The following is an 18,594-nucleotide window of genomic DNA, read 5'->3' on the forward strand; positions in this document are numbered from 1 at the left end:
ACTTTATTGATATTTATAGAAAAAAAAAACTAAAAAAATTGAAAACTGAAAATATCCGTAAACAGCTCAAAAAGAGTCAAAATAGTATGGTGTATAGGAAATGCTAATATAAACATTCAGTAAAATTTACATGTATCTGCAGTTATTCGTTTTTTAATTACAACAAAATAAGAAAATCGCTACATGAAAAATCGAGTGAATATCCAATGTTGTAAAAATTTGAATTTCAAACGATCATAAAAATTTAATTTGACTTTCTTATAGATATTTTTTGTTTGATAAAGGTAGATAATCTTATAAGGAATCTTGCATTACATTTTCATATCTTAGATTTAAAAAGAAAAATTTTTATGAATTTCTAACTCGAAATAATTTGCAAATTTTCGTGATTTTTCCATATTTTGTCATTTTTTGAACTTTAAATGCTAATAAAAAAAAACTGTGACTAACGATTTTTAATATTTTTCATCTGCCTTTGAAACAATATACTAGGAGCTTTTTATTAAATTTTCAAGCTTTTTTATCCAACAAATAAAATTTTATAGATATTTTTACAAAAAAAACTAAAAAAAAATGGAAAATGAAAATGTCCGTAAAGAGCTCAAAATAAATCAAAATATTTGGAAAATGTTATGGTGTATAGAAAATGCTAAGATAAAGTTACACCAAAAACCAAATTCAATTTTGTGAAAAATCGATTTTGCGTAAAAATTCCCGTTTTTCCTTAATTTTTCTTTTGTTTTTCCCGGCGCTTTTGAAAACTACTAGGAAATTTAAATTTTGACCTCCCCAATGCACCAACGATATTCACTTTCTGATCGAATAAGATACTGAAGTTGAAAATCGTAGCATTATTTCGACTACTTATCGTGTACACAGACACAAAAAAAATAAATTAAAAAATTAAAAAAAAACACACCTCATTGTAAAATCAATACATTCATCGTTCCACTCAGAATCTAAAATTACTTTGTAGTAAAAAATGTAAAACATTTTCAACTTTTATAGCTAAGGATTGAAGATTTAAACAATAAGGTTCCAAGTAAGTAGGTTATTCTTTAACCAAAAAATCTCAAAAACATAAAACACAGTTTTTTTTTAATATTAAACAACCAAGAATAACGGTTTTAGTTATTTTGTTGTAATTTTTAAATTAATATTATAACTTACCGGCTTCCGTATTAATAATACGTAATAACAATATAAATATAATATAAATGATCCGCACTAACTGTCACCGATCAGAATCACATTTACAATGGTATTATATCATTGAGTTCAAATTTAATACCATCCATTATACAGTGACCCACTTGTAACTTAATGTACAGAAGAGCGACGTCAACTTGCCTGCCTTTTAAAAGATTTTTTTTGCTTTTTTCTACCTTTTAATTTTATTGTGACATTCAGTGTGTTAGAAGTGCCGTAAAAAGAAAAGCCGAAGAAGACTTACATGCAAGACCAAATAATATAATACCTAAGTAAGGCGTCCAAACACATCACAATGGTTTAAAATCACTCACCCAAACGCATTATGCTAAATTGCTCAAACGAGTCAAACGCATTGCAATTTTTAAAAAGTTTGAGTATCTACTTACAGTAATAAATTACGTACCTATTAACCTTACCTAGTACTTGATACTAATCTAACATAACCTTAGTTTAATTACCTATAAACTAATCGTTCAAATGTTGTTTTATATACATCAATATTTTTAAAAAATCATCTGCTTACAATTAACTGCTCAAATTTAATATTATTTGTTATAATATTTTTGATAATATTTGGCTCCATCGTATAAGCAATAATACTATTATAATTCGATGTACCTACTTATAATATAAGTCATAATATATAATAGTCAGTAATTAATCGATGGCATCTATAACAACTCACCGATCCATGATATCTGCTCGATCGTTATGCCGGGCACGTAGTTGTCGCCTCTATTATATTCTAATGCCCCGATGATTATCGTTGGCATCATCACATCTATCCCTTGCTGGACGTTCAAGAAATACGTTGTCGTCAACACCAAACACTGTTGATAACACAATTTATTACATAAACAAATAAGCATCATCGCGATTACAATGTCGTTAATCGTTATAGAATATGTAATCTGTTGCTTAGCATGTAATATTGTATAGTATTATTGGTGCTAAAATGTTGTGGGTTTTTTTTTATTATACTATTGCTAAGCGAGTTACAATCCATTTCACCCGAGCAAGAATTAAAAGTATACTTATACCATCAAATCAACTATTCTAAATTTATCAAAGAAAATCATAAGTAAATGGTTGGTGTTTTCAATGCATATAATAATATAATACCTATATATATTATACAAATGGATCACTTGATGAATTATTACAAACGGTTTATAATATATTTTATTAAATCAAACTTTTTTGAGGGTATGATTTAAAAAAAAAAATTGTGTTATCTATGTATATTAATCAGTAGTGATGATTTTACTTGTACTAATGTGGATTTTATTCCGTAACCAAAGTCCACTCCTTGTTTCATTTGTACTTTCGTTACTCTGACACTGAAATTAATAAAATAAATAATTAATTAAAACGATGTACAAAGAATCATTATACAACATAAGTTTATATAGTTCCCAAGTTGACCAACATTTATGACACGAAAGTAATTTAGTGTAAAAAATAAAAATTGTCTTATACAATGTATAAACAACATAACACAGATAATGTGGTTCCCTGTTCTCATATTATACTGCATACTATATGTACACATTTCATGACCCTCATTCTACAATATTCTTCAAATTATTTAAAATTTCCATAATGATTTAGATAGGCAATTAATGGATATAAATAAAATATCAATAATACATTTTAAACGATTACTTTTAAATTAACCAATTCAGATTGTTTTGTCCCAAAATGTCTCATTCCCTGTTCTATTTATTCATTATTATTAGTTAGGTATTAGATTCCACAAATTTGAATTTATGTCTTTGAAGAATTTTAGGTTTTATTTTATGCATTTATAGTGAGTACCTCTATGAACACTTGAGTCAATAATTATTTATTTATTTTGACTTATTCAAGCCTAACTAATCACTATGAATCCTATAAAATTATAAATTATAATTAAAAATTAAACTTATATCTTTATTATACTTGAATAATGTGTTTTTACAGTGTTTAGTTTCTACAAACACAATGATGAGAGCAATATTATAGTACACCGTTATATATGAAACTATGTATGCAGTGGTGTTATGGAGGGTACACACAAGTACACGGCGTGTACCCATCTCCTAATTTTATATTTATGCGTGTACCCATATAGAAAATCTTGGTACGCATGTTAGGTGTAGCCCCCCGACGTCATTTTTTATAATGATTTAGGGGTGTACCCGTAAACTTTTTTAGGACTACCTACATCACTGTATGTACGTATAATATACCTACACGACAACATAATACAGTTATATTTACTGATAAAATGTTATCATTATATATACTTGCAAAAATATTGCTCTTAATATAGTCTACAAATCGTTAAATCAGGTAACTCACTCGATATAAATTATTTTATCGAGTTACACCGGTCGCCGGTATAGTGTACAAAACTTTAAAAATGATTTTAAAATCGATGAAGAACTATAATATATATACTACTTATGATAGTTATAGTGGAGGCGATTGGTTAATGGTTGCTGAAAGACCCATACGCAATAATGGTAAATTATGCCTATGATTTCTTCGCACGTCAGTGGTGTTAGGGTTGTACATATGCTGAATTTATACTAACAAGCGTATACATATTTATAATAATGATATAATTAGTATACATTTATAATTTAATTTTTTTTAAACTATTTCTAAAATATGTATACCTATAAGAGTACAATGGTAAATCACATTCCTTTAAAATAAATGAGTTTTTCTTAGATTTTTATAAAGTGGAAAACAAATTGGCTGCTCCATTACCCGAAAAATGATATACAACATAGGATTTTTTTTTTATACTTATTGAAATGTAAAGCCCGAGACTGACAAGGGTGAATTCAGAATCTGTATACGGAAGGGACACTTAAATTAAAAACATTTTTACGGTACTAATTTTTAATAACTAATAAAAATTATATATTAACCACTAGTGACTAGTGCCCCCCCCCTCGAATCCACTCTTGGGCTATGATAGAGCTTCTGAAATGTCTAGAATAAATAATTAAGTAAAAACAAAGTTAATAGATGTTAAGGGTTCGAATACATTTGTCCTGTTCGTAACTCAAATTCAGTCGTAAACGATGCAGCCAAATAAGTTGCAGAAATAGTTTTTTTTTATTCCGTAGGTATATAGGTACATAATATATAATGCGCTACAGTTAAAAGATATACATATCTGAAACAAAGCACAAGATAGTTGAGAAAATGGTTAAATTAATTAGAAAGTTAAGGATATCAGTTTGATGAATTAATTGAAAAAGAAAAATTGTAAAAAAAAATTGGAAACATAATAAAATTTCTGAATTGAACCAAAAACCATTTAAAAAACATAGCTTACTGATGACAATAGATTTGATTGAAAACCATTACTCATACACCTATACAATTATTACATAATGATATTACTGCAATTTTGTTACTATATATAGTCACTGAAAGCGTCAATGCATATGGTCAAATGGTCAATGTATTCAATCGTCAATCGACAACGATTCTACAAAATATATTATCGTATCAACACGCGTCGTTCGCAATAAATTGTTATTTGGGTATTTTATTTTTGAGTCTTACATGAACTTAAAAAGTCTCATCTAAGACCTAATTCCATACCTGATCAATTATACATAAATCAAATATGTAGATATGATTTTTGATTTTCTATATTTGATTTCACGTGGATGCATGAAGATTGAAGGTGATTTAAATAATATCAGTGTCAATATTATAAGGAATTTACAATCGAGGATTAGGACAAAAATTTTATTTGTTTTATAGATTAATTATCAACCTAAAACAAACAAACACTTTGCACTGCAGGTGTACCGGTTAATAAAAGTTATTTAAAAATGCACTATGATCAAACAAGTGTTTATGTTGAACCAAAAAAAAATATTAATCAATGTCGAATTATGTGTAGTGATTAGTTGTTTTATACTATCGATTATATGAGAAATGAATTTAATATTAAAATATATGAAACAGAACTTAAATAATATTTTTAAAATGGACTTGTTTAACTCGCATGGCTTCCATACTAGCAAATCATATAATACTTACAACATTAGTAAAAGTATGAGGCTTATTAAAAAAAAAACCGGGGAAGTAATTCTGCTCTATATAATAGGTGCACCTCGTCATCAAGTAGGTCATAGAAACCGTTATGAATGTGTTAAATGATAAATGATTGGGGAGCTGTAATGCAAACGAGGAGCTGTAATGGAAATCGGGGAACTGTAATCCAAATTGGGTTCTCTCCCAGGTCCTCGATAATACAAAAAAAAAAAATGATAAATTATTGCTAACAAAAAACGATTCTGAGTGGAAATGGTCTGTTAACTGTACCTAAAGGTGCTACTAACTTTCTAAGGATATATTAATATATTATTATATATTTATATTTATATGAGTTATTTATTTTTCTATTATCTATTATCTATTGAGCTAATTTTAGGCAAAAACAACCACATAATATATTATAATATTATTAAATTTAATATTATTTACTGTTATTGACTTCTAAGTCAATGCCGACGTGTTGTAGAATGGTGGTACAAACAAAACACCTCAGAATTAATCTAAATAATTTGAAAATTTCACTGTGTATACAGGTAATAAATAATAATATACGTATTACTGAAAAGTTTAATATCAAGTTTCATATTATTTTACCTGAATAATATACCTATCCATATTATGTATGGTTTGTGAATAATTACCTTTTATGGAAGTAATTCGATCTCGAAATATTTACTTATTTTTTAAGTTCAAAACGAATCCACCGAGCTTCAATACCAACAGCATACAATACATTACGTCAATACAGTGCTGCTGGTTTAGTGATATAGTTGATGTGGGTTTTTTGTAGAAGCTTTGAGAAAGATTTCATGTCAGTGAGCGAAATCACCCTTATTTAGCATTTTATGAATGCGAATTCTTAAAAGGTACTTACAGACTAAGGTAAACTTTAATTGCTTATTTGATAAGTCTTCAAACTATTATGTAAATGAAAAATCTGTTCCCCTAAGAGACTTTTTGAACTCCCAAAAAATATGGAATTTAGGACGACAATAAAATTTTGTGGTGTGTTTACTATGCACAATGTTCGTAGTAAATTATATATCGTTAAGTCAGGTGCATAATATCAGTTGTTTGGTAGGTCCGCTTAATAAATAGCAGGCTAAAATAAAATATTAATCAAGCCAATATGTACAGATTGCAGAAAAAATACCTTTAAAAAAAAAATCACTCGCATCGCAACTTGTTAACAAATTGTATCAAAACGGGTGTGTTTAATTGAACCAACTACTATAAAAACCACAAAAATGTATAAATATTATCCATTGTCCATGATAATATGTTAATATTTGAATTGTTATATAGACTCAACAAACGAGTTTTTAATCAGTTTCAAATATAAAATATAGAATAAAAAAAATAAAATATAAAATTATGAAATATTTTAAAACATATAAAATTTAATATGAATCGCTGATTTTACTTACGGACCGATAAACCAATGGCAAATGAACCGTATCAACAAAAATACAAAATATTATGATTAACTTGTATAGGAATAATTGATTACATTTTAAAATACCTAAGAAATATTTTATTTGAAATTACCAAAACAACACTTCTAAATCTACTAAATCTTTAAATAAATGTGTAAAACTGTGAAAATCAAATAGGTAATAACCTATTCATAACAGCACGTAAACTTTAGGTTTTTAAAAATTATACGATACAATTTTCGATCGGAAAACTGTCAGTCGTCAATGGAAATTGAATCGGGATATACCAGAGACGATTTCAGACAGCAAAATAATGAGGATTGTTTTTTTTTTTTTTTTTAAATATCCGGTAGCTTTTCAATACGACTGTTTCTATACATTGTGTAATTGTAATATAATTTCAAATAGAGTAACTTACTGAGCCGGAAACTGTTATGAAGTATCGACTGGTGAATTCCAGAGAAGTGAATATTGCTCTTCTAGTTTTGTTCTCACGAGGTTGTCGTGTAACGCCGTTGTGCCGTGTTTAACAGGTCGAAGTATACCATTTTATTATGAAATATTAAAACAACAGGATAATTGACAATGCTTTACTATTAATAAGAATTGCACATATTTTACATATTTCCTCGGCACGCGTGCGCGATTAATAATATAATTGTACGAAATGCTACTGAATTGTGTTTCCGAAATTTTACCGGTCAACGCGTCGGTCATTCGAATTGTACTGCAACAGTTGTTGCGGTTCACCGCTGTAATTAAAATATTATAATATTTATTAAACGACCATTACTATCTAATAAGTATAATATTTGATACAGAGTATGGCACGAAGTTCCATTGATAAAGGTATATATAATGCAAACAAAAGGTCAACACAAATGTGTTCTTTTATATATAGATAAATCGAACAAAGTAAACCTATATAGGTACACAACAATTTTATTCTATGGTAGGGATATTAAAAATCGTGGCTCATTTAATACTAATCACTTTGATATATTTTTGTGATTATAAGTTGGCGATTTTTCTTTTTTGATTTTTCTTGATTTTTTGATTTCTCATACCGCGAGAACGTGGATGGTTTTACCTTTGAAATTTGAGTATAAATGCAATTTGAGACTAATGCACAGTAGTATAGCAAGAATTTTAAAACCATGGAGATGAGGGGGCAAGTACCTACATTATTATTCACCCGCCCCCCCTTTGAAGACCTTATAGTTTTAGATATACTTGAACACAAATCAACTATTAATACAAAGGAGCTACCGCGTCTTTTTTAAAAAATCAATTTTTTCCAGTGTAAAAAAGGTGGATAAGATGGTACCGCTCTGCTGTGGTTAAAGGTTCCTTTGTACGGTCCATTGTTTAAAATACATAACATGATAACACTTTGTACAGTCGGGTAAAACTTAAGATTTCAGAACGCGGACACTTTATACGGTCGGGTAAAACTTTAGATTGTAGAACATGGACACTTTGTACTATTATATACATAAAGCATATATTTAATAAAAACAAGTCAAAGGTAATGAGCAGACCATGTCATTAAGTTTAAATATTATTTGGTAAATCCAAGTATCTTATACATTCCAAATAGGAAGGAATCGTGGGTTACCTATCGATATTAATTTTTATTTGTCATTTTGACAAATTTATATTTAACACGTTCTTAATTTACATTTTGACATAACTTTTGATAATAATATAATACAGTTATAATTTAAATCATATTTGATTATTTAATAATTTTTATAATTTCAAGATTTTTAGTCATCATAAGTTCCTAAATTGATTTATAAATATATTATAGCACCATGTAATATTTGGCTGTTATCTAACCAGTTAGTTAAAAAAAAAAACTGATTATTTTGACTATTGTCAGTATACCTACCTCATTTTAAAACATTTTTAATTTACATTTTATTTTATTTTCAACTTTTAAATTTTAATAATTGACATAATATGTACTTACTACTTGGGTACTTATATAACTTATATTTACAATATATGCTTTATGTATATTATTAGTGTATAATAGTACAAAGTGTCCGCGTTCTACAATGTACCTTTTTATTACTTATTTGTTATTACATTTAAAACTCTTTTCTTTTTAATCAATCGATTTCTCTCATGTGTACCTTCTTCTCATTTGTATTTACTATAATCTAATGTAAAAATAATGGTGAACAGAACCAAATATTAATAATCGTGTATTCGTGTGTATTTTATGTCAACTTTATCTCCGTTTTTATACTTAAATAGTTATTATACTACGCATTACTTTTTTTTAGACACGTTTCGTGTTTATTCTATATATTCCTATACCTATATACTAGTAATAGTATATATACTTATAGTTTCTACTTCACCATATTAATTATTTCTGAATGGAAGGATGAATGTATTCAGTATTGGTCTTACAATGCTATGTCATGTGTTTGGAGATATTTTTTATAGAAAAAAAGACTGATTTGATTTTCAACTCCAACAATAACTTTTTAGGGTTCCGTGCGGTAAAACCCTATTACTAAGGCTCCGCTGTCCGTCCGTCCGTCACCAGGCTCATGAACCATAAAAGTTAGAAAGTTGAAATTTTCACAGATTATGTATTTCTGTTGCCGCTATAACAACAAATACTAAAAATCCTAGAATATACAATATAAGCAGTGTTGCCGACATGTTTATAGTTGATTATAGTATGGAACCCTTCGTGCGCGAGTCCTACTGGCACTTGGTCGGTTTTTTTTGGTATAAAACTAGAAAAGTGAATTTAGTTGGCACTAAAAATCAAAATAATCAAAGTACTTTTCTTAATAATTGGGACAAACAAAACTAGTTAGGGAAACCTGGAAGTTTCGACAATGTCCATTTCTTATTTTGGTCTAATTCAAAAACAAATAATCGTAAATACGGCTAAGTTCTACGGTAAGTCGGTATTAGATTAAATGTTAAAAATAATAATATGTGACATAAAATATATATTATAATAATTAAATATAATAAATGCAATGTTTTGTTATATTTTAATTAATCATACCTGAGTTACCACTTATTACATTACCTGCAATAGTATAATAAACTACAATAGTTTAAAGACAAAACCGCTTCATTAGGTTAAAACTGATTACTTTTTAAGGTGGCTGTATCCAAAAACCACAGATTTCATAAGTATTTATGTATATATATATTTTATATTATTCGTATATTTATTTAAATACAAATATATATAAAATAAATATTACCGTGGTTTATGTACTCATCCCAATATTTACATAACATTATAATAACAATTGCATCTGCTTCGTAAACATTAGTCTTTTTTTCATTTTGGGTGGTAAGAATATCACTATTTAAAACAATATTTAGTGCTACAACCAAGGTTTGTGACATTTATAATACATCAGCAAGTCTATAGATTAAAAATAGTGTGCGGTATTTTGCTATACAGTGAACCGATAAAATTCGAATTTATTGTCCATCGATCTTTTTGGAAATAATAGCGTGTGAGGTTTTTGGTTGCAATCATATAAATATAATATCATAAAATATACTTAGTAATATAGGATGATATATAATACTAGGTAATAATGTTATGATTTCTTAGGTATGAATTATTAATTACATTTGTTCACTTATTGACACAATGATAATACATTTATATTATATTTTTTTACTTTATCTTTATAGGTTATTTTAGTTAAAATATTATTTTAAACTTCTCAAAAAAAAAAAAAATCAAATGTAAAAATGTTGGTAAAATGGTTTGTTAATAGTGTTCCGCTTACCTACTAGATATAATATATCTTAATAGTCTCAAACGTAATTAAATATAGGTAAGTGCCTATTATGCAATTAAAATTAATAGGTGTATTATATTTTATTAATATTATTGTTTATAACAGATTTATTGTTCGATTGATTGTATTGTGCATTTTTATGGCTAGACCGTATAATAATATAATAGAATAAGACTTCGAATGGATTTTGTTATCGGTAGATCACTCCGTAATGTGATTCTAATCGTTTGAATTATTCACAATGCGTTACAGCCAAGAAATTCGATCCAAATCTCAACAAAATTCAAACTATAACAACATAATAATATTATTGTAATCGATTTGTTCAGGCTAATCAGATAACAATAATTTAGTGTTATTATATTGTTATTGCACTTAACTAAGATGAAATATTTTTCCATTATACTGTAATGCGATGATACGACAACGGGCAACGATATTAATATTATTACTCAGTCAATGTAATTTACAGACCATCCCTTATCCTTCTAGACCCCCAACACCGGATTCATATATTATTCTGGAATCGGTTTTTGTAGACGAGTAAATGTGCACGACCCGCAATGAAAGCCTCAACTCCGCCATCGATATTATATATTTTGTACATTATACATTTAAAACATAAGATATTTTTATACAAATTATATGTAAGTATACCTAATACATTTTCCGGTTTACGAAACCATATAAATGAAATAATAGTTTTCGTTGTAAGACAGCATTACAAACAAATTCTAATCGAATTCAGAACCACGTGTTGAACATGAGCTATATAGCTATATAGCTATATAGCTATATAGCTACATACCTATAGGTATGTCGATATTTTATAAATTTGAAACCAGATACCAGGTCGTTCTTATTCTAATAGCAGTAGGTACTGAATACTGAGTGGTTCTCTGATTAGTTCAACTGATGTTGTTGTTTTAAAAATAATAATGACGACCAACAAAAATATGAGTTGTTTTGTGTACCTATAGGTAACTGCGAATTGTTGACATCATATCGACGTAATTTGTTGTTAAATAAGAACATGATTTCATAATATTTTGATATCTACTCCGTTGCTGTATACAAAAAATGTTGAATACCTAACGTGCTACTACCGAATATTATTTTCAAATTCAAGCATTTAAGATTAGCTTGGCAAATCAAAAACTGCAATAATATACCCCAACTAACTCAAAGCCAGAAAATTATCGTTTTTAACTTTATCGCATAGGTACAAAATAATATTATATATATATATTATATAATATAGACATTTTTTAAGCAAAAATGTACACTATATAGGTAATAGATACAAAGTGTATCATCTTATGTCATTGTACGCGGGAGTTTTTAACGATTATGGACTATACCTACCAATATAGGGAACTTATGGTTCAAATTTCAAGTTATGAAAGTTAGTTATAAGAAAAAATTATTTAGCTCTTGTAAATTAAACCTATATTAATTATTTCAACTAAAAGTATTATTTACTAAACTTTAAAGGACCATACTAGTTATTAAACTAGCGAACCAAAATTGATAATTTGAGTATCAAAAGTTTCAGAAAAAAAAGCTACCAGAATCCATATAGTTATAGTAGTAACCATTTGAAAAAATAAAGTTGATTTTGCCATTGGTACACCTGCGTGTTTACAAATTTTTAAATTGTTATAAAAAAATCGCCTTCATCTTCTACGTCTTCGATCCCTAATCGTTAAAAACCCCCACGTACAATGAAATAAAATACACCCTGTATATCCACACAGAAAGGCGTAATTTAAAATATGATTGTTTTTAATTTTCTCGGTTATTTCCATAAAAATTAAGAGAAACTAGTGAACAATTTCTAAAGGTTTCCTAATTATTAAAATAACTAACAAAAATATAATAACAAATAAATTATAATGCATATTAACTAAGTACAATATACTTTTATTATTTATTTTTAGAACAAACAAGAGTAAAATATATACTCTGTAATAAAACGTATACAATAGGTAATATGGAGGGGGTTGCAAGTATACAGGACTGGAAGGAATGATAGAAAGAGTTCAATGATCCCATTTCACAATTCTAGGCGGGAAAAATAAAATATAATGCATATTAAGTACATACGACAAAAAAAAACTAAACTAATATTTAAAAATTATTTAATAGAAAAAAATGTCATATTATTTATTGGTACATAATACTATAGCTTCATAATATTAATCAGCCACAGAATACATCATTTAACACAGTAGCTATAGTGAAAAATGTAAATTGAGAAATCAGCATTTATAATTAATTAATTATGATAGGTAAAAAATGCAAGGTTATTGATGAAGAAGTTTGATATCAGGATTCATGAGTACCTATATTATTATCTATATGCAACAAGGAGTGGTTGTGATATTAGGTCACCCACCAAATAGTGAGATATTTTTTTTTTTACAAATCCTTTTACTATAGGTAAAATTGGTAGAAAAACATACAAAATATATACAATGAAAATAAAAATTAAACGCACGACAATAATATAAAACAATTATTATAAATATTATACATAAGAAATATTACTTACGTTTAAAATATTGACGCATTATACTATTTTAAGCCAGACCCGCTTGCTCATCGACTTTCGTGTTTTTGCATTTAAATTGTTACGATATGTCGTTTAGCGTCTTGTTCTCGTTCTCCGGGACCTAAAGAATGTGCAAATACATCAGATTAGGCCTACGACTCCCATGGTCCGGAGGGGTCGCAATGTGGGCCGGAGGGGACGTAATGCTAACGCAGTCCCCCCTCCGGTTCTCGATACCACGAAGAAAAAGACCTACAACCCTAAATAAAATAAGTGTTATGGAAACCCTTATTCATTTCGAGATCACAATAGAACTTGCAATGAACTAACCATGGTTATCAGAAAACTCAAGATGAAGAACGTCGCTATTAACTAAGACCGGCTCCGGCGTTTTTACTTCTGTAATACGACAAGACAACGATAAAACTCGTAATCGTTATCTATGTTCTACTAATATATTCGTAGTTATAAAAGAATATACCTATACACAGTGATTTCCGGTCACTGTGATCACTGATTTGTAGAATCGATATAGTTTATAGTGAATTCAAAAAATAAACCTAAGTCTATGTTTGTAATGAGCTTTTTATTAGAACCGTTATGTACCAAATTGAATCTCTTATATAGATTAGTCGAAATCAGAGCTAATTTTTATTATAACATACCGATACCATGTAATGACAGTCTAATATTATATGGGAAATAAATGATGTGACACGCTATACTGCAATTGGACATTGGTTTTTTTTTTCAAAAATAAACATATAGGTAAGCTACCTAAAAATGTTATATTTTTCTTATTAGATTTGTAAGTTAACCTAATAAAAAACAGACAATTTTTGTTAAACAATTGGTTAAAAAAATAAGAATGACCTGTACCGACATCGATCACACAAATGAAACTCACTGTTATATTTGTTTAGCGACTTTTAATCTGTTTTTATCATAATATATATATTAATATCAATTATAATATTATTATAATTAATAATGACATAACGTTATATTAAAAAAGCGGATAAGTGGATGTCACTCTGCTGTACAGTAGGTTAGAAATTGGTCTATAAAAGTGGGATCATTACAAGTTCTTACAACATCATATATTTATTAGCTAAGATAATTATAGAATGTAAGTACCTATCTACATAATATTAATAACAATAAAAGCAGAATGAACGCCACTGAGCAAGATTGACGAGGATTTAAATGAAAAAATCATAATATTCTAAAATTGAACAAACTAGATAAAAATATAAATATTAAGGAATTTGGAGAAATGCAAATCCCTGAAGATCAATATTACACATATCATTCTTTCCATTATATCGCACTGTTTTCTTTTTCGATTTAGATGTCCTGTTGATAATTTTTTTTTCTTTGGTCAAAAAGCTCGATAATTTAATACAAATTTCCACGTGAGATTTTACACAAGTTAAAAAAACCGTAAGTACATCAGAACAAAATACATAGAATTTCCACAAGCCGCATTTTAACAAGACTGTTGAAATATGTATTAATAATATTATCAAATAAAAAACAATTATTATATAATATAACACACAATTTTAATCAAGTTAATTTATATATTATACAATTTACTTATACATTATTACGGCAGCATAGTTATAATATATAATTTTTTAGATAGGTACATTTTTTACAAAACATTGTCCGGCGGACAAAATGGCGTCCAGCCGGTAGCCAGACAGCTATCAGTATACTATACTGATTTAATACGAACTAAACATAATTTAAACAGTTACGCTGTTTTACCATTGTAAAACCACTAGCTTCCTCACTACGCTCATATCTAAAAGTGTCGAAATTATATTTATTATGAAGTGGACTTCGTGTGTTTACTTTATTGGGAAAATTTCGTACATGAGCTAGGATCGACAATACAATTATGGACATGATGGCTGGTACCGAATTGGATCCCGAGCCCAAACCCCCATACATGCAAAATTGCTTCGCGTTTGAAAAAGGTATTTTATAAAGATCAGCCGAATTGGTTCCCGTTTAATTATTACGTACATTTTACTCATCAATTTTACAGGCTTAGGACTGTCAATTTTAAAGTAGACTTGGTTAAAAATGTGCAGCGTTAGCGATCGTTGAAGTCAAAGACGGAAGTCAATAGTCATCGCTATTAGGTATACAAAATAAAAGTAATAAAATAGAATATAAAATTTAAAACCGTTGAGCTGAAAGGTTATAGGTAAACGAACGTCGCAAATTTGAAGCAAACTTTCTTCAAATACTCTATTCGTGTATAAGTACTCTATTCATGTACTCTACGTCTCTACAGTCATTTATAATTTGATAACACGTCAATATAACAACTTATTGCCATATTATTGTATAAGCTATAGAGTGTAGGTACATTTATATTTTATACTATTTAATTTATATGTTTTGTACCAATTATAAATACATATGATTTCATATTGCAAAAGTATGCTTAAAAATGAAAATTGTAACTACTTGACCTGAAGTCGTCCTGGACACGAAAACTAATTCGGCTTAACTTAATAAAATACATTTTTCAAACGGGAACCAATCCGGCGGCTCCCGGCATGGTTCTCAATGACGAAAAAAAGTTCAACATGAAGAACAACATGCACGATTTTTATCCACGATGTGAGAGCAGATGATTTCAATACGTTTCTGACGATCCCGACCGCGATGGACAAGTAAGAAACTGAGCAAGTGGCCATTGTCCACAAAACTAGAAATCTCTTTCCCAATTTGTATAATATTATATTATATGATGAATGTGGTCAGTACGTTACCGTTGATGCCAAAACTTATGTACAATGTACATCGTCTATACAGTAAATAATAATATACATATTACACACGCACTCGTTATTATTAATATTTATTACTATTTATAATATTAATAATTATTTATTAGTATTGTTGCAACAATCCAATATGTATGTACTATGTAATATTATGTACGTCATGCGAGCTAATAAACGTCAATCTTCAAATTTCCCCTTTCGATTTACGAGATCTATTTTTTATTTAATTCTTTACTTACGTCTAAGGCTGGACATTAACGAGTTAATATTATGCTAACATTATGCGTTGAAGTAATCTTAGAGTAAAGTCACCTATTACAAAAAAGATAACGAATAATATTTTTGAGGGAATGACTTATCGATTTTATATTTTATTATTATTTGACTTTGTATTCGACTTACCTTACTAGTAGACAAAAAAATTTTGTAAATTTAAATTATGTTTAAATTGTATGGAGACAATATTCAGACAAATAGATCTGTCATTCCCTCAAAAATATTATTGTCTATCTTTTTTGTAATGGGTGACTTTACTCTAAGATTACTTAAACGCATAAAAAAAAATGATTTTGCGTAAATGTGTTTTGTCTATGTTGCGTGTTTGCCAGAGTGAGAAAACAAATAGTGCGCTGACAGCCTCTTAATGTTCTCAACTAATATATTAGACAGTCGTTCCACTATATTATAGTCTATTGGAAATAATAAAATAGTGTTATAAACACGTCGTATATAGGTGAGCAATGAACATGATTTAAAAATGGATGTATCGACCAACCGTTTCCTAGGCTGAATGAAAAGACACTTGAAATTTGTCGAATATGGATATCATATAATATGGTGTATTGGTGTGTAAGCCGTACGGCATACCAGACAACAGGGTGGTGAAGAAAATCATTTTCATAAGCTGCAGTTGTAATAGTTTCAACGTTTCGTGGTCAAAGTGTATCTTTGATAGAAGACATTTCCATATTTCCGGCTTTTTCCTAAACAAAAGTTGGACATTTTTAAAATAGATATTTTACTAAGTAATTTTTTTAACTGTAATTACAGTACTTAAGTAGTACCTATATTAGTAGAAATAACTGCTTGTGTACAACTGAACACTTACGTATAAAATATAAGATATAACTAATAACTATATATGTATAAGTATATATAATCGTTGGTGCGTAAAAGCGTTCAGTGCGTATAAGAAGTCATAATAGTTTGTTTATATTATAGTTTATAATGACTGTCGATTATTTTTCGAAACATTATAGAAGATTATTTCCTAGCTTAACACTGGTTTCAAACACATACGAATTTATGTAACTTATTTTTATTTTGCATTTTATGCGTTTTTTCGATTTTAGCTCATTATTTACTTTTTTTATAATAGTTGAGAGAAAAATTACGAGTTAATTATTTGTTATTATTATAAGTTAAATATATTATGTCCACTAAATGTATTATTTTCAATATGTGAAATGTAGTGCAATATATCATAATTAATGTATGTATATATAATATGTGATATGTATTATAAATTATAATATACGGCATCTATTTGCACAATGATAAATAATTATAATGCAACACAAATACAATTACAAATAACAATAGGTACCTATCACTTTATTCTTAATTTAAAATTTTTTCCCAATATTAGTATAATCTTAAATATCAAAAACCAAAAGTCTTTTCATATTGTCGCTTTTTACAAAACGTTCAACTATTAGGTCAATGTTTATGTAAATTTCCCTATGAAAATTGGAGGTGATAATCGGAAATATCTGGGGTTGGCAGGGGCCCCTGGATCCGCCTCTGGGTTAAATGTAGGTAACTGTGTTGATGGTTAAATGATTCCAATTTTAAAGTCATTGTGGAGTGAGGTGTTGAAACGTATACCAATTGAGTCAGAGGTTATTATTATATTACATATTATTACAAAATAGTGTTTTAGTGAATATTTTTGTATAGATAATTGATATTTTTTATTAAGAAGCATATTATTTAAATTAAATGAATATTTTTATTGCAATAAATATCATATTTTTTTTTTTTTTCATTAATTAACCCACGGCTACTTAAGCCAATGGGTGCTTTTTAACTGTGAGGGAGGGTACCTACTGTAGGTTTTAAACACGTGTGTTTTTAGTTTGGCAGAATTTTCAAGTGGGCACCTGTAGGTATTTGCCATGCCCGGCCTCTCTCTCTCTCTCCAAGCACCGTGACTGCCCGAAGAGAATTGCCGACCGTGGTAGAGGTTCGAACCGGCGACAGTGCGCGTTGCAACCGAGGGCTTAGTCCGCTCGGCCACTCCGTCCCCATATCATAATTTTATTATTGCACTGTTGTTGGTAACAATCATTGTTGCAAATTATTATTTTTCTGTTTTCGAATTTATATGTTTACAATATGCATTATGCATGATGTATATTATAATTGTAATCATAACTGAGATTACGATGTTACAAGTACCTACCTTAGTGGATTTGATGATGGATTCATAATAATTATGTATATTATTATATTTTAGAGGATTCTGCAGTTTAACATAGCTATAGAAAAGGTTGTGAGCCAATTACAGCACACTGAATGTGGTGATAAATCATAGACGGTCCTTAATTTTTCAGACGACCTACAAACCATGTCCGTGGACGTAGTAGGGCAGACACTAGAAATGTATCTAAATTTCTCCAATGACCAGAATCTCAAACCGAATGGCCTGTGCA

General features: G+C 28.5%; 1 protein-coding gene across 1 annotated transcript in view; it reads right to left on the minus strand.

The window, feature by feature from the left end:
• LOC100575560 (facilitated trehalose transporter Tret1) overlaps nt 1-7,504 on the minus strand; it is a 21,447-nt gene extending 13,943 nt beyond the window's left edge. The window contains exons 1-3 of the mRNA XM_003240797.4: nt 7,138-7,504; nt 2,480-2,552; nt 1,898-2,042 (exon numbers count right to left, since the gene is read on the minus strand). Coding sequence (XP_003240845.1) covers nt 1,898-2,042; nt 2,480-2,530 — 196 coding nt within the window. The 5' untranslated portion in view covers nt 2,531-2,552; nt 7,138-7,504. The remainder of the gene's footprint in view (nt 1-1,897; nt 2,043-2,479; nt 2,553-7,137) is intronic.
• Nucleotides 7,505-18,594: the final 11,090 nt, after the last annotated feature.

Source organism: Acyrthosiphon pisum, chromosome A1 (assembly GCF_005508785.2).
Source record: "Acyrthosiphon pisum isolate AL4f chromosome A1, pea_aphid_22Mar2018_4r6ur, whole genome shotgun sequence".
In the NCBI taxonomy this organism is placed as follows: domain Eukaryota; kingdom Metazoa; phylum Arthropoda; class Insecta; order Hemiptera; family Aphididae; genus Acyrthosiphon; species Acyrthosiphon pisum.